The following is a 22,815-nucleotide window of genomic DNA, read 5'->3' on the forward strand; positions in this document are numbered from 1 at the left end:
TGTAAGAACCATGCAGGTGCGAGTGTTTAATTGGGCGTTTACAGCATGTGTTTATCTGCCGTGATGAAGTGGGTGCAATAAAGTACTACAGGAATCACTTTCATAATTCTTACATTTCTACAGTTAGGCACGTTTAAACTAGTCAATGGTGAGAAACAATCTATAACACTTGCTAGCTGCAATGAATGTGGGCCCAGAAAAAATTAATATGCTTTCCCAAGTGCTGATATGATTTAATAACATGGTCATGCCCAGTTTACATTCTCCCGAGGGGTTATTTCCGTGCCTACAACCAGCTGACTGGTGTCAGAAACGCTGCTTACGCTGCGCTCCGCAACCTGTTCCACATTGCCCGCATAGTGCTGAATTAGCAAGGGGCTTTCTAGGAAAACCGTGTTGCAAGTGTGTGATTTGGTTTTTTTAAACTGGTGTCCTGGCATTGTTGAACTTTAAACAAGCCTGTCCATTTCCCTCCGTGCTGCTTGACCTCAGGATGAAGCTCAGCGTACCAGCCCACTGGCTTTTTTTGAGGGAGATTAATAAGCAAATCAGTACTAGCATATTTTATTTGAAAGTGAAACTGATTAATGTTCTGTGATATAATTCTCCGTTCATTTTTCTGATCTTGTTACCTGCAAGTTACATCCTCATTTCTTGTCCTTGTCCAAACATCCTGATATAAAGCTTAATATAGGATAAGAACTCCCATCTTGCTTGTCAAGGTGAATTGAATGAGCAGTTGATCTGTGTTGCTTTAAAGATGTAAATCTTAGCAAAGAGTCACTTCACTTCTTCTCAGTGACTCAGTTTGCTCTCTTACACACTGATTTTGAAGACATTTTCCCATTTGTGTAAAGTAGCTGTTTATTATGGATCCCTTAGTCCTACCTGTTTTTCTTGTGGTCCTCTATACAGTCTTCGCCACCTCATAGAACCGTAGGGTTATTTCCATTCTGAGATGGGCCTGTAGTGACACCTCAGAAAACAACAGCTTTCACTTGACTTTACTGTAACTTCTTTTCTTACTCTTCCACCTTTTGCAGCAGTGTCATCATTTTTTTTCCAGTGCTAGACTTAAGAGGAAACAGTCTTTTTTTAAACTCTTAAGCTAAAATTACTTTTTAGGTCATTATATGCTTGTTGTGAATTGCTTTCATTAGTGTGCCTGCCTCAGCAGATAGATTGCTGTGCATTTCTGTAGCCCATGATAAGATCTTGGCAATCGCCGCTTCCCTTAGGAACAGAACTGTTAAGATGACAGTATATCTGTCATCCCTTAGTCTGAGCTGCTCCAGAGTTCATGGTGTAGTAGCACTGTGATCAAACCGAGACCTGCTGCCAAGTTCCCCAGAAGCCTTTCTCTTGAGTCTGGAAGTCATTAGACTGGACATCTAGATTGTCTCTGGAAATAGTGCCATGCAGATCTATGGAACTTTGCAGTGGGCTTGAATGACTGATGTCATGAACACCTCTTTGTGTGATCTTACCTGATACTTACTTGAAGATTTTGGGGTATATCTGCTCTTTCTTTATCTCCTGTTGGTGTCTGAACAAGATGGGGAAAGGGCAGGGAAATGTGCTGTTGTGCTCAGAGTTCACATGCGGCAGCTCCGGCGTGGTGCAGTGCTAGTGGCGAGGACAGAAAACACTGAGCAAACAGGAGCTGACGGGCCTCGGGCTGCAGAGTGGTTACAAATTAGGAGACTGAACTGAGGGTCATTTTTTGAAGGCTGGGAGGAATGGGAAGAAGGGACCATGGGCTGCAGTGTGTCACTGCTGCTGGGGTTCTGGCAGGGGAAGGGAGGAAGGGTCCGGCATTGTGGTACAGAAGCCTGTGGGCTGAGAGCCACTGTGAGCACCTCTTCGTGATGAACATCTGTGGGACCCTGGAAAAGTGAACCGACCCCTTTTGTCTGAACAACACAGCCATCTGCCCTTGGGTTGTGTGTCCGTCCTTTGTGGCAGGAAAGGTGGTGCTGTCAGGCCAGGTGGAACCTGGTCATGCAACAGAGGGCAACCTTCTCCTGTAAAGCGCTGAAGAACCTCTTATTCCAGTCATCACTACTGCGAATTATCAGCGACAGGAACTTTCCATTTGAAGCACAGTGCTTCAGCAGACTTCCTCTTTCCACCCCTGAAGTTTTTGGGGGTGTTTGCCCAGGGTACCAGGCTTAAAACCAGGAGATGAGTGACATGGAATGACTCATGCTCAAAACCAGAAGCATTTGACTTTGGAAAACTGACTTCAGTCCTAGCCCTTCCTCTTTAAAGTTTTATATTGCGCGACCTTTTAAATGAAATGTCGCGCTTCCTTTTTATATGACAGGATCTCTTGCAGTGTGACTATGAGCGTGATTCGAGAAGGTGTTTCGTAACTTTATCAATCCCTGTGTCCATCCACTCGCTTCAGTTCACATGACATCACTGGCTTCAATGTCCTCATAGCATAATAATGCTTCGCATGAGTCTGCTTTCTCCAACACAGAGATCCTGTAGTAGTGTTGTTGACGTGTTCTGAAACCACCCTAACACCTGTGGGCACCAGGACTTACGTGACTCCTGCAGTGACCCATAACCGGGGTTTTGAGGAAGGCACAAGGAAGCCTGTAACGCAGCCGTTTTGCGTAACTCGTCACGAGATCGTGTCCCTCTGATAGTTTTCTCTGCTGAAGGCCATCTGATTTCCACTGAAGTCAGATTCATATCCTGGAAGGGATCTTAGATTTTTTTTGAAACCCCAAACCACTTTTATCCCACATTGCTGAGATGAGCATGAGCCATCTTTTCAGGCGTGGATTTGAGCACGAATCCCAAGTGGTGGGGTGGTTGTGTTGCCCTTTTTTTCTCTTTTTTTAGCGCTTAAAAAAATAACATATGTAGGCTCTGTGGGAAATACGGTTAGAGATACAGAAAACCATTTTTCCTGGTTCCATTTTTGCCTGCAGAAAAATAAACACCTGGAAAATACAAAATCACCAACTTAGTGTCAGACAAATTTATGCAAATGTCCACTTTAGCCGCCTCGTGTTTGAGATATTAGACTGTGCAGTCAAGATCACATTCTCCAGACTGCATTCTTCATCAGCAGGAATATTGGCAGCCGGGTGTTCAGTTATAAAAAGATAGCAGCAGATGTCAGGGCTTAGTTCAGTGAGGAGCCGTTTCAGAATACTCATTTTGAGCAGGTACATGTAAAACAGAACTCATCCCTTCACACGTAGCATTCCATGTAAATTGATACATGTATGAATAATGGGTAGTAAAAGATGAAGAAGTAACAAGCTGCAGTCGATAGCCCGTGTAAAAAATCTTCAGCGTTGTACATGATTCTTTATGCAAAACAGAGAGGAAGAGAAAAGCGCTTCGGTTTGGCCTGCGTTGTAGGGATTAGAGTTTTGAGGTGGTGTGAAGTCCTGCTCTGATGCTGGAAAGCCACCACAGTGTGGACCAGAGCCTGAGCTGACTGGAACCGTTAGCAGAGGAGTGCGGTGGAGTGTGCGTCAGGAGCAGCCCAGCGGGTGCGCTGACTGCGTGCAGAACCCTGCTCGCTGCCCACAGCGCACGCGGGTCAGCACCCTCCCCAAATACACCTGTGTCTGGACAGATAGCTTCACATTAAACTCTGCTTCGTTTGGTTGACTATATTTAACAAAATTAATTTCATCCAATGAAAGGGGATGAATTGAGCTCAATAATTAATTTTTAGTGATGATTTTTTTTTAGTGGCCTCTGGGCTAGGTTCATTTGTTCCTTTCATGGATGTGCTCAATGTCTCTCTTAGGATTCCTTAAACTTAATTATGCCATTGAAATATCCGTTCTACAGTAAATCCATTCCTTCAGTTTTCATTAAGTTCGGCTAAATCTAACAGCTTCACCCTGAAGTTCCTAGCACTGTGATTTTTAAGAATAGTGTCTTTATGCAGGATCTATTTACAACGTGAAGTTGTTTCTACAAATTGGGACCGATGTCCAAAGACAGCAGAATTCTTTTTATTATAACTTTTGAAATTTTCTCAGGTAGCTGAACTATTACGTGCATCTGAAAAAACCTGAAAGAAACCCTAATTATATGCTTGAGATAATATATATGTTTTAGTTGAGCATGTGAATTGGATACAAATAGCGTTCGCCATTCGCAGCTTTGTGGCATCTTGTTGATAACAAAGATGTAAGTGATCACCGCTCTATCGGTGAGTTTGGTGCCAAGGGGGGTTAACAAGTGTTTTTTCTATCACATTGAACGTTTTCTAGTTGCTGCTGAGTCAGCAGGACAGTCGATATTTTCACTGATAGTGGAAACAGTCGTTTAAAGCAGTTTATATGGAAGTGCTTTGGGGCAGAGACCCTGCTCCATCAGGACTGTAAAGGCACAGTGTCTGGTAAATGTTCTGCTACTTTGTTCTGTGAGCTATTAACACTTTAACACACAAATAATGTTACTATTGGATTCTTATAAATTTAAACTCAGTTTTTAAGTTGAAGCCCAAAGTGTTTGCTGTCCAGACCTCTCCCACACACGGAGATGTGAAATCAAATGGATATTTGTCTTAAAATAGCTAATGGTATGATGATGTTCAATGGGTTTGTATCTAAGACTTCTCTCTTTGTTTCTTTCAGGACATCAGGCACGAAGCCAGTGATTTTCCATGTAAAGTGGCCAAACATCCCAGAAACAAAAATAGGAATAGGTACAGAGATGTCAGCCCCTGTAAGTACGCCTTCTTTTCCATTGTTTGCAAAAGACTGTTGACCTCTAATGCCTTCTTCTAACAGCTAAATGTTCTTTGTAAGAACAAGATTCCTGTTAGATATGCATCCAAGACAATTCTTTTTGTTAATATATTTATTTACGAGATAGATGTCACAGGATGCTATTAATCCCGTACTAGAGCAGCATACAGTAGATTCTGGTTTTGTCAGCAGAAATCTGAAGAAAGGAGCTTGCTTTACCTTCTTATGCTAGAGAAGAATGGTGGCTGAAGTAGCATTAATAAAATCGCAAGTATCCTTTCTAGCACAGCGTGCTGACTCGAGCATCCTCCTAGTCAATACTGCCCCTGCTGGGAGATGCATAAAACCCATGACTGCTAGAAATAAACCCAAGCTAGATAAGCTAATTGGCCAGAGAAATACTAGTGTGAGCCCTGTGTTTCTGAAATGGGTATCATTACATACTCAGGTGGATTCTGGCAGGAAGTGCATCCCTGAGCATGTGTCCTCTGTCCGAGGCACAGTTCAAAGGAAAGAGTATTATTGCAGATCAGAAAAATGGATACTTAGTGTTTAAAAGTTGCTGCAATCTTTGGTGCAATTAACTAGGAACAATAAAGTGGCACAGTTTGCTCTACTAAGCAGTTCTCATGTTTGGGGTTGTGAGTAACAAATGGTTCCCTTTTGCCTGTAGATAACGCTGCTTCCAATCTGTTTCGCTTTCTTGCAAGTTGTGGGAACTCTTGTATGTGGTTTTTTGGTGGTGGTTTGTTTTTTTTAATCCTGAATGGAGCAAGCTGAGACTAACAAAAGAGCGATGAAATTGCATTTGCTCTAATTCTTGAGCTTTGATATTCTTTCTGTACCTTAAGCTGTGGTTGGGTTGGGAACAGTAGCTAAATGTCTGCAAGAAGAAGAAACCTCTGTCCCATGTGGCCAATATATGTTTAGGCAAACCTTTAGCAATCTTGAACAAGCTGGGTTTGAATGTTTAAGCTGCAGAAGATAAGCGATTGTGTAATTAGACTTATTTAAAAGCAGTAACTCGGTAACTTTACAAATAGGTCAGCGTGATCTGGTTTGCAAATTCCTGTTGTGATCACTTCAGATGCAAATATTTCCATTCTTGCGATGTATTTTGGAAAGCAGCATGCAGCGTGTTGGCTGCCCTGCTCTAGTGCTGTTCTTGTAGTACCTGTGTTGTGTTTCCAGAGTTACAAGGACCAGCAAACTCGTCTGCACTATCTGCAATTCAACTCCTCTCATTCTCAGGACAACTCAGCTTTTTTGATCCTAACATCTGGTGAGGTTGTGCATGGATTGTGCTGTGTTGCATATACATTAACCAGTGTTTTCTAATTATGCTGCAGTTGATCACAGTCGAATTAAGCTAAACCAAGGTGACAATGACTATATCAATGCTAGTTTGATAAAAATGGAAGAGGCCCAAAGGAGCTACATCCTTACGCAGGTAATTGCTGGCAGTGGATAATAAAAATCATATGGTGATTGGAGTTGTTTTTCATGGGTTTTCTTTAGCCTTATTGTATTTGTTTTCTTGATTGCAAAGCTAGTTAAGTGTATATAAACATCTCTGTGCATATATTAACATACACATAGAACAATTTTCTAGAAATACTACATATTTCTTACTGCTTTCTGTCAATGCTGACTTTTTGTGCAGTATTTCGGCCACTTTGTGTACCTGACTTTAGCTCCATCTACGTTAGAAGATAACATGCTTGTAGTAATCTGCTTGTCGGCTTATGACAAGCAACATTTTGATGTGGTTGAAATGAATCACGCTTTTCCTAGATGGAAGGGCAGCACAAAGGCTTGAGAACACCTGACCTTCTGTTTCAAATAAGCAGTATGCTCCACCACGTAATTCTTGTTAAAAGTCTTTCTGAAAGTGATGTCATTGTAGTATTTGCAAATAATGTATTTCCTAATAACACAGCTTCCAAAAGGTCTGAGTTTGGCAAGGCTGCTGCTTCTGCCTGTGTGTGAGAGAGGAAAGCTGTGAATATGGAGAAGGGAGCCTGCGTGGGGAGTGGCTTTTTTCACTCAATCTGTGGATTCCACACCTACCTACATAACAAATTTGAAAATACCTGGATACCCTTGTTGTCTTATCCTGAGCGCTCGTGACTGTGCCAGAATTCTCGTTTGCCCTAATGTTGGGTTCTCTGGAGATTGTTCTGGTCTCTAGTCTTGGCTTTTTTTAATCCCTTCCTCCCACACTTTAGGTAGACTGGGATTCATATTTTTAAGCAGCAGCTCTTCCTTCCCATTTCTTGAGAATAAAGATAAATCTGCCAAGGAAGAAGTGGAGAGTACAGTGTTCAATACAGAAGTAATCTGTGCACACAGCTCTGACTCCACTCCTTCAGGACAGGGGAGGTGGAGTGTAGGGTAGAGCTGTAGACCTGTGTGTGGAATAGTCAAATGTGAGCTCACCAGTGCTAGTTATCTGTTCCGCTCCAGCACTCCATGGATTTAAATGGCTTTATTTCAGTCCGGTCATTCTTTCTGAGGGCCCTGGCAGTGGTTTTGTTTGAACAAAGTGATGCGTAGCAAATATCAGAGACGCAATGGTGCTGGTTGGTGTTGTCCAAAATTCAGAGCAATGGTTTTGGAGTAAAAAGCAACAAAGGAGCATAGCAGAAATAAAAAGATATCAGCAAACCTACTTTGTGAGTAGATGGTAGTCTTTAAAAGGAGCTGTTGTCTTGTTCAATCCCATGGCAGATCCATGAAGATTCTGGAAAACCGTGAAATTGTTGCTGATCTGGCGTTGTTTCTTTCTTTCAATGTTCACCCGCTCAGCCCTGGTAATTTTCAAGTATTACGAGTAGCAGTGACGTATTGCAGAGCAGCTCAGCACAGGTGTCCGTTCTGCTCTCGGTTGGTCACTGAGGGTCTGTTCCCCATTCTCTGTGCACCTTTCCGAAGAAAATTCTCTCAGCATTTTTCGCTCCCAGTTCTCACAAATGAGATTCTCTCTCTTCCTGTTCTGTATGGGGGCAGAAGATCAACTGTGCTGTCCTAGGTAAATTCATAGTGGGAAAATGGAACTTTAAGCTGTATCACTGCAGTTTTTACAGTTTGAAATGAGAAGCTGCTTTTTACTGGTTAAAATTCGTTTCCTAGTGCAGTAACTGGGGAACTTTGCACTGACATGAACAGCAAATAACACTCATTTCTGGGGGTTCTGTCTCTGCAGGGACCTTTGCCAAATACTTGTGGTCACTTTTGGGAGATGGTTTGGGAACAGAAAAGCCGTGGAGTTGTCATGTTGAACAGGGTGATGGAAAAGGGATCCGTAAGTACTTACTTGTGTCCAACTGTGTGTTTGCTGCGTGTTTATGGTTTTCCTTTAAAATAAAATAATTTAAAAAAAACCCACCACCACCACCCAAAAACAAACCCAAAGAAGAGGGTAATTTTATCTGAGAATATCTGCTCTTGTTAACGTCTCTCTTTTCTTTTGAAATTTAAATATTTGACATCAGGATCATATAAACAAAATGCAGAATTGACTCAAATTCAGATTTGGGTGGAGTGTTTTGAGGGCTTTTGTACTTAGGAAGTAATTGGATTTTTTCGTTCGTTTGTTATTGTTGGTCTGACACAAGCTGAAGTAAATGGTGGTGTCGGTGATTTTGGTTGCATGTAGGAGAAAGAGAGCTCTACCCAAACACAGCTCTCCGCAAGCACTGCTGCTTTCACAAGGTCAGTTGGGGGCAAAATAATTTGGCCCATACAGAAGGGTCGCTGAAGATGTGTTTCTGCATCCTGAAGGCAGGCAGATGTCCTTCCCACTAGAACTGCTCCTCCTTATAATAAAAGCAGATGAAGAAATTGTCTCACAAGAAAGTGTTGTGTTTAAGAATGTTTATCCCTTACCTTTTGCACAAACATAAATGATATATAAACGTCTCCTGTTTGTTTTTAGGTAAAGTGTGCACAGTACTGGCCACGGAAGGAGGAGAAAGAAATGTTTTTTGAAGATACAAACTTGAAGCTGACTTTGATATCTGAAGATATAAAATCATATTACACAGTACGACAGCTAGAATTGGAAAACCTTACAGTAAGTACTGAAACTACTACCAGGCAAATTTGCAGTCTCATTTGTCATTTGGGTTTTCTAGCTTTTGTAAAGCTGTAGTGAAGCAGAGTAGTCTGAGTAGCATACAAAGCTGAGGGGGCACTTGCCTCCGTTCTGGGTAAGTCAGAGTTATTTTCAAAGAAAATAGCTGAAATTTTTCCAAAGATACAAATTTGAAATTGACCTAAAGATACAAACGTCCAACGTCTAAAGCCGTGTGTCTAAGTACATAAGTGACTGTTTACTGGGAAAAGGAACGAGGAATTGTATTTGCTGGTTAGAACATGGTTATAGGCAATTGTACCTTGAATACTTTGACTGGTCTGTCCTAGCTAAAAGACTCCCTGAACGCTGTTTTACAGACACAGGAAACCAGAGAGATTCTGCACTTTCATTACACCACGTGGCCTGACTTCGGTGTCCCAGAGTCACCCGCTTCGTTCCTCAACTTCCTGTTCAAAGTGCGCGAGTCGGGCTCGCTGGGCCGCGAGCACGGCCCGGTGGTGGTGCACTGCAGCGCCGGCATCGGCCGCTCCGGCACCTTCTGCTTGGTGGACACGTGTCTGCTGCTGGTGAGAGCTGCTTGTTCAGGATGGTGCGCTACTTCTGAACGGTTCTTTTGAGGAGCGGTTTGTTGTAGGCTGGCAAAGAGCTGTGGGGTGATCTGTGTTGTTCCTTGCTGTTTTCCCGTTACGCATTCTGGTTTGGGAGCGTATTCCAAGGCAGATCTCGTTCTGAACTGACCATTTTGAGGCTAGAGAAGAAAGTCCCTAGTTCATCAAGTGGTTTGCAAAGATCAGCTTTCCCATCGTAAGTAATAGTGTGAACCAGCCTGAAACAACGCAAAATAAATCTACAGAGTCAAGCTTGCCAATGGGCAGCGGGACATTGTCCTGCCTTTGAGATAAAACTGGAGTTCTCTTGGTTTTACTGTCACTGTGTGAACAACTAATACACAGATGTCAGGCCTAAGTTAAAGTGTGCTTTTTTTCCCCCCCATCATTATATTTTCAGAAGAAGAAGTCAAAAAAGGGAAAAACATAAAATAATTTGAAGACCCAGTATGTTTTCCTCTCTTTGTCTTTTTAAAGACCCAATGAATAGCTGATACCAGTTTTTCATTAGTATATTAATTCTGTAATACGAAGGGTAGTCTGAAGGCCCTACTACAAAATGAGTCGCCGTAGTGAGTCTCATCAGAACATAATGTGTGTTTCAAATTCTTATTTTCAGATGGACAAACGGAAAGATCCTTCTTCTGTGGACGTTAAACAGGTTCTCCTGGAGATGAGGAAGTACAGAATGGGACTCATACAAACTGCAGATCAGCTCCGTTTCTCCTACTTGGCTGTTATTGAAGGAGCAAAATTCATTATGGGAGATGCTTCAGTGCAAGTGAGTCTGAGTTGCTGCTCTGCCCGCTGCAGGCGCTGCTGCTCTGCTCTGCTCTGCCTGCTGCAGGAGCTGCTGCTCTGTTCTGCTCTGCTCTGCCTGCTGCAGGCGCTGCTGCTCTGTTCTGCTCTGCTCTGCCTGCTGCAGGCGCTGCTGCTCTGTTCTGCTCTGCCTGCTGCAGGAGCTGCTGCTCTGTTCTGCTCTGCTCTGCTCTGCCTGCTGCAGGAGCTGCTGCTCTGTTCTGCTCTGCTCTGCTCTGCCCGCTGCAGGAGCTGCTGCTCTGTTCTGCTCTGTTCTGCTCTGCCTGCTGCAGGCGCTGCTGCTCTGTTCTGCTCTGCCTGCTGCAGGAGCTGCTGCTCTGTTCTGCTCTGCCTGCTGCAGGAGCTGCTGCTCTGTTCTGCTCTGCTCTGCTCTGCCTGCTGCAGGAGCTGCTGCTCTGTTCTGCTCTGCTCTGCTCTGCCTGCTGCAGGAGCTGCTGCTCTGTTCTGCTCTGCTCTGCTCTGCCTGCTGCAGGCGCTGCTGCTCTGTTCTGCTCTGCCTGCTGCAGGAGCTGCTGCTCTGTTCTGCTCTGCCTGCTGCAGGAGCTGCTGCTCTGTTCTGCTCTGTTCTGCTCTGCCTGCTGCAGGAGCTGCTGCTCTGCTCTGCCTGCTGCAGGAGCTGCTGCTCTGCTCTGCTCTGCGCTGCTCTGCCTGCTGCAGGAGCTGCTGCTCTGTTCTGCTCTGCTCTGCTCTGCCTGCTGCAGGAGCTGCTGCTCTGTTCTGCTCTGCTCTGCTCTGCCTGCTGCAGGCGCTGCTGCTCTGTTCTGCTCTGTTCTGCTCTGCCTGCTGCAGGAGCTGCTGCTCTGTTCTGCTCTGTTCTGCTCTGCCTGCTGCAGGCGCTGCTGCTCTGTTCTGCTCTGTTCTGCTCTGCCTGCTGCAGGAGCTGCTGCTCTACTCTGCTCTGTTCTGCTCTGCCTGCTGCAGGAGCTGCTGCTCTGTTCTGCTCTGCCTGCTGCAGGAGCTGCTGCTCTGTTCTGCTCTGCCTGCTGCAGGCGCTGCTGCTCTGTTCTGCTCTGCTCTGCTCTGCCCGCTGCAGGAGCTGCTGCTCTGTTCTGCTCTGCCTGCTGCAGGCGCTGCTGCTCTGTTCTGCTCTGCTCTGCTCTGCCCGCTGCAGGCGCTGCTGCTCTCTTCTGCTCTGCCTGCTGCAGGCGCTGCTGCTCTGTTCTGCTCTGTTCTGCTCTGCCTGCTGCAGGCACTTCTGCTCTGCTCTGCTCCACTCTGCCTGTTGCAGGGGCTGCTGCTCTGCTCTGCCTGTGGCAAATGTGTGGCATGAACAGAATAGAAACTTACTTCAAATTTCATGCTTAAATTTCAAAAAAGTACCCATGATATAACAGGGCGCCTTGTGTTCTTTTCAACACCGTAACTGGGGTGTAGACTGGCTGCATCAATTTGCCTTTCATTTTAGAGAATAAAAATTTACCAATATGCCAGAAATGTGTTATGATTAACTCTTAGGAGTTTGTTTTATGGTAAGCAGAACTCTAGCAACACGGATTCTATTTTGTACTATTTAAATTTTCCAGAATTAGATTAAAATCTCTTGCATTTATCTCTCTTGTTTTCTACGTTAGGTTTGGAGTTCTTGTATCTCGTTTTCCTTTTTTTTTTTTCAATGCAAGTGAACAGCCACTCTAAGAATAAATGAGAAGGTAGAATATAAAGCCCCTGCTGTGTTAAGGTTAAAAGTTAACAGAGAAAAAATAAGTTAACAATAGAAAAAATAGAGGAAAGCTTAACAGGGCTTTTTGTTCTCCGAAGGAACAGTGGAAAGAGCTCTCCAACGAAGACCTGGCCCCACCACCCGACCATACGCCACCACCTCCCAGACCACCAAAGCGAACCTCGGAAATGCACAACGGAAAGATGCACGAGCACACGGAATTCTTCCCCAAACACCAAGGAGCAGAGGAAGAGATGAGCTGTTCGGTCAGCGCTGCGGAAGAGGCGGTTCCAGATGGCAGAGCTCACTCGTCTGTACCACTCAGCACAGACAGGTAATTGATTTTGTTTCCCTCTTGTCACTGCCCAGTTGGCTCATGGTGTTGAGAGGCTGTAAGATATTTGCTCATGAATGGCATTTCATCCAGAAGGGCCTTGCTTGAATTACTGAGTCTTTTCAGAAAAGGCCTGATGCTCGTGTTCTTTTAAGTTCACACCTAAGCCAGGGCGTCCTGCGGGATCCTGCCGGAGGAGAAGCAGCAGCACAGGGAGGTGATGCGGCCTGGATTTACATGCAGTGTGTGTCAAATTGCGGAGGAGCAATTTCACTGCTTATAGAATGGGACTAGTTTGGGTTGGAAGGTTGGGGTGGTGTTAGTCACCTAACTGGAAACTAGGCCGACCAGCTTTAGCCGCACTTAGGAATGTGGAATTAATTGCAAGCAAAACTACCTTTGATAAACAGTGTAGAGGGGGCTCGTGACCAGAGAACTTTTCTAGCTGTCATTTTAACCTGAGCTGTGAGCACGGACAGATGTGCAGAAACGCTCCGCGCGCGGTGAGCACGGACAGATGTGCAGAAGCGCTCCGCGCGTGTAGAGCACGGACAGATATGCAGAAACGCTCTGTGCATGGTGAGCACTGACAGATGTGCAGAAACACTCTGTACATGGTGAGCACGGACAGATGTGCAGAAACACTCTGTACATGGTGAGCACGGACAGATGTGCAGAAACACTCTGTACATGGTGAGCATGGACAGATGTGCAGAAACGCTCTGTGCGTGGGCAGCGGGGAACGCGGCTCCTGCCGCGGCACCACTAGATGTCACTCCTGGTTTACGGAAGGGAGTGGGGCTGGTTGAAATGCTGTGGGTTGGCTGGTTTTATTCAGAACTCCCAAAGGAATTTAAAAAACTCCCCTACACCTACCAGAGATAATCAAGGGAAAGTTCCCCCACTAGATGGTCTCCTAACAAGACATCCTCAGCCTCCCATAGGAAAACTGGACTATAATACCAAGCTTTAGTGCTGCCCGCAGAATTGGAGCCTTTTCAGCAGACGCAGCTGGCAGACCGGGGGTGTTTTATGTTATCTGAACCCCTGGGGGAGTGTGTGACTCTGGGAACCGGGGCTGGGCGAGCGGTGTTTCCAGCCCTCTGTCTTCACAATAAACTGCTCTCACACACAGAGAGGCCGAGACCTGAGCTGAACCCGTTGTCTCCCTCCAAATTCTGCTGGGGGCACGGAGATAAAGTGGAGAGGGCTGGACTCCCTGCTTAAAGCAAAACAATGTTTTTATCAGGATTTTTCTTAATTAGGAGAAATTCTGGAAGTTAAATATACGTTGCAGCGGTAGCACCTCCCTCTGTGTGCCCTTGGTGACAATACAGTTCTGTTACCAGGATGTTTCCCTGGGATGTGAGATGCCAGCTGATGCTTTCCATCCCTAATGAAGAGTATGGATTTAAAGCTGGTGTCTTGTGTCTTCTCATTAGCTGTATAAGTCTGAATTTCTCAGTGAGTGATTTCCTGGAAATCCTTTACACAGTTTAGTGTAAATGAACACAAGAAATGTCCGGCTTTAAAGACTTCAGAGTCTCAGATTAATTTAATTGATTATAGTCCCTTGTCTGAGGTTGGAGTGGAGTCATCCTCTGGAACTGCCTGTCTTCATTGGCTGTAGAGCCGTGCTTGGACGAGACATCTCCGTTTTACCTCGCTCAAGTGAAATCCTCCCTGAGGCAATGATTCAGGCCCACTAGAGACTTTGAGTGCTGAGCTCCCTCAGTCCGTACCGGCGCAGCTGCTGCAGGACCAGCTGCGTTGTGCTCAGCACTCCTGTCCTCACGTCTGGGACAGTGAGTGTAGAAAGGGGAAAGCCTCAAGCACGGTTGTTTTCCTGCCCGGGTGTTGTGGTGTCTGGGGTGGAAGGTCCTGGGTTCTGTAGTCGATCCAGCAGATGTGTAGGGAGCCCCGGCAGAGCTGCTCCCGTGGTTCCTCCACAGCACGGCGCGGCTTTGCTCTCGGAATTCAGCTGAAGAGCTTGTGCAGTAGATGCATGAGCTCCTGCTGGGTTAAGAAGCCTCTTTAGGTGTCACTGCACGGCCAGCGGGATGGGGGCCCAGTGTCTGCAAACAAAACCGCGTTAGCAGAGCGTTAGGGGTGAAGAGCTCTTGCAGTGCATTTCGCCACTCTTGCTGAGTTCTGGCCGCACAGGCAACCTCAGTTCCATCATGTTGTGACTTGTGCAAGCACTCGATTTGTAGAACCTGAGCGTTCTCCTGACCCAGTTCGTGCCGTTCACTGCCCGCCTCGGCACAGGCAGCAGGTTTGTGATAAGCAACTGACACAGGTGGTGTCGAACACCAAGTCACTTATTCATCAAAGGGCACAGAATCCTCCCAAGCACGGCTTTTGATGACAAACACTGTAATTTAATAGCCAGGACTGTATTAATTAATGATGGGCTTGGGTTCATCGTCTGCCGCAGCTCCTGGTACGGAGGTTTGCAGCCCTGCGGGGGCTGGTGCGGCCGGCGCTCTGCCGGTGCTGAGTGTTTGTTTCTCTGTCCTTAGCACTAGTCAAGACACTGAAATCCGGAGGAGAACTGTTGGTGAAAACCTGCGTCTCTCGCCCCACAAAGACGAGTCGATGAAGTCGGAAAACTCAGAAGAGGATGATGATAGCATGGTGACGACTTGGAAGCCATTCCTAGTGAATATATGCATGTTCACGTTCCTGACGGCAGGAGCTTATCTCTGTTACAGGGTGTGTTTTCATTGACGGACGCGCCAGCGAGATCGACCCTGCAGCAACACCGACTTGATGGGTTTGTAATGAGCTTCTCTGACAGACGCTGATGGAGGCACGTGCGCCTGGTCTCGGTGGAGGTAGATCTTAGGGGGAAAGGCCGGAACTTTGGGTAGGGCTTAAAGAGAATTGATGCACTAGGGTTTTATCCAGCCCTGTGGTCCCAAGAACATAATATTCTAATCTCAGGGCCTTAAAATATTCAGGAGTAAGCAGAGAAAATGCCAAATAGTCTGTTTTCCTTTTATTTTTTCTTTTTTTTAAACTAAATAATAGAATTACAACACGTTGTTGTTTTTAGCCTTTTTTAAAAAGCCAGTTCTTTTTCGTTTGTTTCAGAAAAACTAGGCACAAGTGAAACTTGCGTGTACTCTCCAAGTGTTGTAACCAAATCCATCACTTACATTGATGAGTTCCCCAGAACAAGAGAAAAAACGCCACATACGTGAAGAATGTAACTTTGGAAGGGGAAGGCGTGGGTGGTGGGGACGGGGTTGGGGTTGGGGTTGGGTTTTTGTTTGGGTTTTTAACTTGCTTCGTCATTAAAGACTGAGTTGTGGGCAGTGCCTGTGGTATCGATATATTTAATCTTGGCATAACTGTTCTTAAAGAGCTTATTGTTTTACATGTGTTTATAGAAACAGGCTTCTGCATTTGCTCAGGGTATCCCGACATGTCAAGCTCTTTTTTATTTCCTTTATCTCCTCATTGACTTTTGTTGCACTCTACTTGCACATATGCCTATTTACATTGCACCATCCTTTGTAAAGCTGTTTTTACTTTTATATTCTGGGTTAGGAGAGGTTGAGGGGAGGGGGAGAAACAGGAAAAAGAAATTCAACCCGAACCTGTCCACCAGCATTTCGCAGCCGTGCGGTTGGCATTCAAAGGACCAGTGCTTAACCCTCATCATTTGGAATGTAAAAGGCAGTTTCACTGGACGTGAGCTCCACGTGAACAGGAAGCGGTTCGGTCGCCCAGAGCGATCGCTGCTTCCTTGAGCCACGGCCAGCTCGACAGGAGACGCGTTGGTCTGCGGAGGGATCAGTTGGCTGGCGGTGCAAGCGGTTGTGTGTTCTGCTTTTCTTTAAAGCAAAGATTTTAAAATACTGGCTTTAGTTTGGCTTGAGATGCGCTTTTCGGGGCGGGTGGGCCTGGCCCGTGCCACCCCATCCCCGGCCTGTTCCGCGACTCGGATCATGTAAAGTGCTTGTAAATACGGATTTGGGTGCATTGGTAGAACTGTGACTGGAAGTGGGCGATGTCGTTCCACTTGTTAGTACCAAATTATTAATAGTTTAAAGAATAATAGCAAAGATTTCTTTGCTCGCATCATGGGGCAGCGGATGGGAGTGAAGTCACTACGGAAAGGCGTAGTGATTGAAACTAAACCATGACAGCTGTTTTGCAACAGTGTTACTAATCAGTTCTCTTTATTTTAAAGGCTTTTAAATGTATAGCACTTACCATTCTCAGTGCAGACATGGCTATGGAGTCTCTTACGGACGTCTCTCTCCACTCCGTATTTATTTTTGCTGTGGCTCTTCCTGCAGTGAATAACTTGCTGAACTGGGGCGAGGGAGGTGGGAGTTATTTCTATTTTGTGTTTTGCTAAGCTTGCATCAAGGGCTTTTCAAAAGTACAATAATAAATCCTCAGGTAGTACTGGGAATCAATACTTTACCTGTGAGACTGTTGGTCGGACCAGTACTTGAAAGGAGGAATGTTGTAATCAGTCAATATTTAGTTATATTATTGGAAACATGAAAAATGAGTATAGAAAAATGGTAATATATAATGGCTCCTCTGTGTATTTAAGATACAGTATGTGATTGCTTTGTCCCCACTGTTCTCTCCATCATCTGGTAGAATATTGTTCTAAGGCAACATTTGTACCCCATTTGTATTAAATGCATGTGAAGTCTCCTCGTGTCCTGGTTGAAAACCATGTGCTTGAAAGGTGAAAGAACCTCCATTTCTGCTTAACTGATGTGCCCAAATTATATTTGCATGACCTGATCATTAAGTGGCTGTGGTTCCAAGGGACGGACTGATTTGGTGTTTATCACAAAACGTACTCACCCAATACCCGGCATGACTTCAATTCCTGCGGCCTCGGTGTAGCGCGGGTGTTGCGCGTGGTTCCTTTCTGCTGAGTAAGCGTCGTACAGACATTCCAGAGGGTGCGTGGGCCCTGTCCACACCTCCCGCTGCTCCCGGGGCCTTGCGGGGGAGCAGGAGCTCAGGACGCAGCCGGGGCTGCGCAACCGCGGGCTCGACGTGCCGCCCCGTTTCCAGACAAACGCTCTGTAACGTACCGTTCCCAAGGGGGATACTTTAAATCTTCGGTTTGACAGGCAAACAAAGCGTCCTTCCTTTGAACCCAGAATAACTCACTTATTCTAACAAGAGCAACTTTCTGCAGCTGAGAAAGGTTTGAACACCCCCTTTCTGCCGCTGGGCTTCGCTGGTAGCTGTTTGAAGCCGACCGTACGTTGTCCTGGCACAGACGGGAATAGCCCACGAGCCCGGGAGGTGTGGAGGCTCAATACTGAACTGTAAACATTTTTGTTCTGATGTCCTGTATATGTATGTAGTAGTTTGGGTGTGTATATACAGTAGCGTTTCAAAGTGGGTGTATTGGTTAACCTGTTCTTGGAAAAATGGACAAATATCCATGTTAAACTTGTTAGAAAGTTAGTGAGCTGCTCTGCTATATGCCTTAAGCAAATATTTACTCATCAGGTCTTTCTTTTTTACAGATTGCCATAGAAGAAACTTTTTTAAAAAAAAATTAAAAAACAAAAAGCTAAATGTTTTGGTATAATACATTTTCAGGTATCTTGTCTTTTGTGTAAGCCGCTGCAAAAACCTCACAGGTTACAGTAAAATTGTACAGTTTTTCAATTTCCCATACGACTTTTCGGTTCTCATTTTAGTTGTAACAATAAAATTCTTTTTTTAAAGAACATACCCTACCTGAGAGTCTTATTGTTCCCTGTCTTCCAGAGGTGGAGCCCCTGGCTCAGGTTTGGAATCATCTGCAGCCCTGGTGGTGGTTTGGTGTGCTTGGTTTGCATTGCTGGGGACTCCATAGCATACCTTGTTGTGTTACAGCAGCTGCAGCTGTTAACCTGCCCTGTTCTTTGGCTTATTTACCTTTTTGTTGCTATTTCTAAGGAAAGCTCCAAGCAGAGGAGAGGCGCGTGAAGAGTTTGCAGCAGTGTGAAGAGGCAGCACTAGAGCTGTGCTGGGTTTTTGGCGCTGTCGGTGTGTAACACCCACCCTGACCCACTGTGTCCTTCCCCATTCCAGGGGAGGAGAGAGTTTCCCAAAGTAGAACTTCTTTTCCCTGCTTTTAAACTGTAAATTAAAAGCAGCATTACAGCACAGATGAGCAGCCTGTAAAGTTCCACTTTGCTATGGCATAGCATGACCTGAACACCGTGGTCTTGCCAGTCTGAGCTCATCCCAGTAATGACCTGAACTGCACATTTCCAACATGAACACCAGAAGAGGAGCTCAGGCTGGTTCACAGACAGACAGAGGAGCGGTGCAGGACACACTGCAGGTCAGGCCGGGATGCGTGTCAAGCATCCTAATTCCCTTTGAGGCTTCAGTGTCTCGTACCCGTCCCCTATGCTACAAGTACAGCAGTAGGAAGCACTTGCAGGAACTTGTCTCTAATGTTTTATTAGAATTTTAGAAAACAGTATGAAATCCAACAAATAAATACTGAATAGAAAAGTAATATATATATAAAAAATATATATATACACACAAGTCAAACCCTTTCAAGTATTTTACCTGAAGCCAGGCTTCCCCATATGGCTATGCTCCACCAAGTTAAAGTATTGAGTCAGGAGCCTGACAGCGGGTGTATGATAATGAGAAGTCTTGATCTATGACTAAATGAATAAATTCTAAAAAGAACAAACAAAACAACTTATGCAGAGCTGTGCACACATCAGCCAGACCTGCACACGGCAGATACAACACATCCCATCCTGCTGGGAACTGAGGACGGACACTCGGAGCGCGTCCCTGCCAGGCCTCGCTTGAACCTGCCCTCAGGTGGGATTACGAGGAAAATGGCTTTAGAAGTAACCAGCTCTCCCTTCTGCATCTCAACTGTACATGGAAGAGACACCACCAAGCAATGCTGCTGGATTTTCCTAATGCATGTGGCAGTTGATGTAAATAAAATAGTTCACAGGAAAACAGAATATGGTTGCCTTACTGGAATTATCTGCCCCTGCTCCAACTGTGGGATGGGGATTTTAACTCAAGTGACAACCTGGTTCTGTACTCTCTCCTGAGATCCCAGTTTTAATTTGTCCAGCAATGATATTCCATTGTGTGCTATGGGGCAGTGAGAAAATATATTCCAGTCTGCTTCATGTAGACACCAAACTGCCCCTTTGGGAAGAACCTGTACCCTGTGGGGCACAGCGCGTCTGTCACAGGGCACAAGTGAACCAGACGCTGCTAAACAAACCCAAATCCTCAGGTACCCTTATGTGGCTGTGAGGAAAATGCAATTCAGTTCCTCATATTCCACTACTAAAACACTGTGATTTCAATTTCAGCCTCTTGCTGTACAGTTTCTCTTAATTCACAGCAAATCCTGTCCATTTTCTCAAAGGCTTGCCGTCCTTTGTCACCTGTGAAGAAAGAAAATACATCCCGTGCTGAGGAAAAGAAATCAGAAACACCCTGAGAAAAGTGATACTTCAGAAATATTCTGTTGTGACCTCGTTCAGAACTAACAAGAACTTCCAGCAGTAACAAACACATCTGAGGGAACAGGGCTCCAAATGCCACTAGAAGCCACCATGGGAAATCAGACCCTCTGTCAACATTTCCACGGGAGCAACGATTTGGTGCATCACCGTTGGAGAACGGGTTTTGTCGTACACATGAGTCTGTGAAGCAAATCTGGGGATCTCCAGAACTAATGTGACTCTCAGATGAACAGGACATCCCCTCCAGCAGCTCCGCATCTCGGTTGCAGAGCGCAGACACTTCTGTGCCCTCAGGAGAAGCACAAATACTGCACAGTGGCAAACTGGGAGCCCTGATATTCCACTCATGCCACTGCAGATCTCCTGAGGTAGGTGAAGTGATGAGTAACGAACCTGTATAGAACCATGTTGTTTGTACTCTTTAACGCTCCGGTATTCAGAGTGGAACCATTTGAAGAGTAGGAATATCAAAATTAGAAGCAACTACTCAGTTTGTAGGTGGTTAGAAAAGATTACCAGACCTGAAGGGTCTGTTATTGTTCTGATATATAAAAGACCTCCAAAGCAGCTCAGCTGATCTCAGAGGTAGAAGAGGCTTTTGTTGAGATCTGTCAAGTTCAAGTGTCCTTCTTACAAAATCTCGATGAAATTGCTGATGCCAGCAGTACTATTAGGAAGTACTCCAGCAGCACAGTCAGCACTTTCGGTACTTATCTGCCTCCTTTGTAAATAGTTTAGTGGTTCTTAAAGTGCGTTATCCCACGGTAATCTCCACGGTCTGGTTCTACAAACTGTAACAGGAGCCTTCAGTTACTGCATGTGGTGTGAAGTTTATCTTAAGGGTATGAAGCAGCCGTTCACAAAACATTTCCATTGTCCTAGAGGGGCTCAGGCCCAACTTCCGATTCTGCACTATTTCGCATTATTTTTTTTATAAATCGATGAAGTTGCGTGACAGACTCACCGAAGGACAGCGTTGTTTCCCTGGCCGCGTTCCTGACCTCCTCCACCTCAGACTGGCACAGGTGGGCAACCTGCTCAATACTCTCCACACCCTGGTTGAGAATAGGAAAATTGGCAACAGCAGCTTTTCAGCAAGTGTTTCGATGAACATGTTGCACAAGGTAAACACACGACCTCCCACCTCTTCTCGCATCTGAATTCTGCTGTGACCTCTCTCTGCTCCCCCAGCATTTCAGCTTGCAATTATTTGTTCTAAGCGTGATCTCACCTCCGCTGCTTCCCCTCCTGGTTTGGAGTGTGAGGGAGTGTAAAGGTTCTAGGGTGCAGTTTGCTGCTGCAGTACCGTTAAAATAGCGTAAAGCAATCAGGGCCTTCACTGAAAGAGTCAAGGCAGGTTGTACAAGGGCAACATTTTGCTTTGCAAATATGACTGAGAATAAGACTGATTTGTTGGGCCTATCTTGCGACTGCCTGTTTGGAGAAACTGTGCTCATACTAATGCTTTGTGTGCAAACTAATGTACTGCAGACTCGTGGCTGTTGGAAAGCTTTAAATCCGTCCTGACATTTTTTTAGAATAGTAATGCAAATGTTACTTCTATGTTCTGAATATAATGAGCTACTGTTAAAAAGAAGATGAACTGATTTAAGTTTAAATGTTTAGAGTTAAGGCTGACTCTATATAGAGCTGACTCGCCCATTTTCCTGCACGCTGGATGTCCCCCAGTCAGCCAGTGTCGTCCTGCACCACTGACAATACTGCAGCAGATAGAAAACGGTCTTTGTGCTGCTGTGCTGTGCCTGCCAGATCAAATGGAGACACAGACGCCTGCAGCTCCCTCTGCTTGCTGCCTTTGAGTAATTACTTTCATAGTCTGGAACTTTGGCAGCCAAAGAGTTCATTAATTCCAAATAGAAGGAAGCTGAAAAAGTAACCCTAACAGCTTAGGGGAAAAAGAAAAAGCTAGATACAGTTTTGCATCTAGCAATTTTGGCCAGACATGCACAGTAAAAATAGAGCTGTAAATACTTACTCTGAGATTTTTCAGGGCCAAACATGCAGCTTGCTGAAGTCTTGAATCACAGTCAGCTAAAACATCGGTGTAAAACAAGAGAGCCTGGAGGAAAAAGGAGAAAAAAGAAAGGCTTTATGAACCTAAGCATAATCAGGCACTCAGACTGACATTAACACCTTCTTACGTATCTTCAGCGGAACAGAGAACCCAGACAAGTCCCTTGAGCACTGATGCAGTTTAGTTCTAGTTGACAAAGCGCAGAGAGCACAAAAGTGCTACCCCAGGATTAAACAAGTTCTGTGTATTTCGGTGTCTCTTTGGAGAAGCTGTAAGAACTGCGGCCGTTACCTTTTCCCTGAAGTTCCTGTGGGCCGCGGCGCGGGCCAGGACGGACGTGGCCGCTTTGCTGACGCGGTGGTTGTCGTCGAGCTGTAAAATCCCCAGAAGCCGTAAAGTCTGGGGCAGGGGCTGGAGTTTGTTCAGTCGCTTTCCTTTCAATTTTTTAAGAGTCTTCAGCCGTCCAGGGCATTGCAGCTCCTCAATTAGCATCACTGCAAGCGAAAGGACTCAACTTCAACTGACAAACAAAGACATTATCAAGAGAACACAATCTCCTCTCTAATTTAATCTCCTTTAGCCACACGCAGTTATTCACAAGGTTAATAAGTAGCCAAGCACAGCAGGAAGCAAATCAGGACAAGCGCCCCTTTGACCATCCTGTTTTCTTCCCCCTCATTGTTTCATTTCCTCCTGTGCCAAAATTGTCTGACCAACGGAGCAGAGACGATTATTTCACAACATCAGTTCACAGGATGCAGCGGAGCCCTGATCCTCATAGGACCCGCGTGCACCGAATACAACGTACGGTGCAAAAGAACTCCCGCACCTTCAGACATCGGGACAAGCGGGCTGATCTTAAAATAAGGAAAACACAATCAAGCAAAACGCTTTTAAACATCTCTGAAAGATCTAGCTGGATTGGTCAGAGAGAAAACACTCCAGCTTTTTAAAAATGAGAAATCAGGCACTGGACTGACAGTTTAAATTCAAAGAACATTCCAGGTCCTTCTCACTGACTCGCA

At 45.3% G+C, this 22,815-nt stretch overlaps 2 protein-coding genes across 14 annotated transcripts in view; one reads left to right on the forward strand and one right to left on the reverse strand.

Annotated features, from left to right (window-relative positions):
- PTPN1 (protein tyrosine phosphatase non-receptor type 1) overlaps positions 1-17,981 on the forward strand; it is a 38,676-nt gene extending 20,695 nt beyond the window's left edge. The window contains exons 2-9 of one of the 2 annotated variants that reach the window (XM_065849733.2): positions 4,620-4,710; positions 6,083-6,183; positions 7,939-8,037; positions 8,671-8,808; positions 9,189-9,398; positions 10,060-10,221; positions 12,024-12,253; positions 14,776-17,981. In XM_065849733.2, coding sequence (XP_065705805.1) covers positions 4,620-4,710; positions 6,083-6,183; positions 7,939-8,037; positions 8,671-8,808; positions 9,189-9,398; positions 10,060-10,221; positions 12,024-12,253; positions 14,776-14,983 — 1,239 coding nt within the window. In that variant the 3' untranslated portion in view covers positions 14,984-17,981. Of the gene's footprint in view, positions 1-4,619; positions 4,711-6,082; positions 6,184-7,938; positions 8,038-8,670; positions 8,809-9,188; positions 9,399-10,059; positions 10,222-12,017; positions 12,254-14,775 lie in introns of both variants that reach the window. The other variant, XM_065849732.2, reaches the window with a different exon arrangement.
- A 706-nt stretch (positions 17,982-18,687) lies between these two features.
- RIPOR3 (RIPOR family member 3) overlaps positions 18,688-22,815 on the reverse strand; it is a 52,449-nt gene continuing 48,321 nt past the window's right edge. For all 12 annotated transcript variants that reach the window (XM_071815679.1, XM_071815677.1, XM_065850185.2 and 9 more), the window contains 4 exons: positions 22,082-22,284; positions 21,752-21,835; positions 20,720-20,810; positions 18,688-19,674 (listed from right to left, as the gene is read on the reverse strand). In XM_071815679.1, coding sequence (XP_071671780.1) covers positions 19,574-19,674; positions 20,720-20,810; positions 21,752-21,835; positions 22,082-22,284 — 479 coding nt within the window. In that variant the 3' untranslated portion in view covers positions 18,688-19,573. The remainder of the gene's footprint in view (positions 19,675-20,719; positions 20,811-21,751; positions 21,836-22,081; positions 22,285-22,815) is intronic.

The sequence above is a fragment of the Patagioenas fasciata genome, chromosome 16 (assembly GCF_037038585.1).
Source record: "Patagioenas fasciata isolate bPatFas1 chromosome 16, bPatFas1.hap1, whole genome shotgun sequence".
NCBI lineage: Eukaryota > Metazoa > Chordata > Aves > Columbiformes > Columbidae > Patagioenas > Patagioenas fasciata.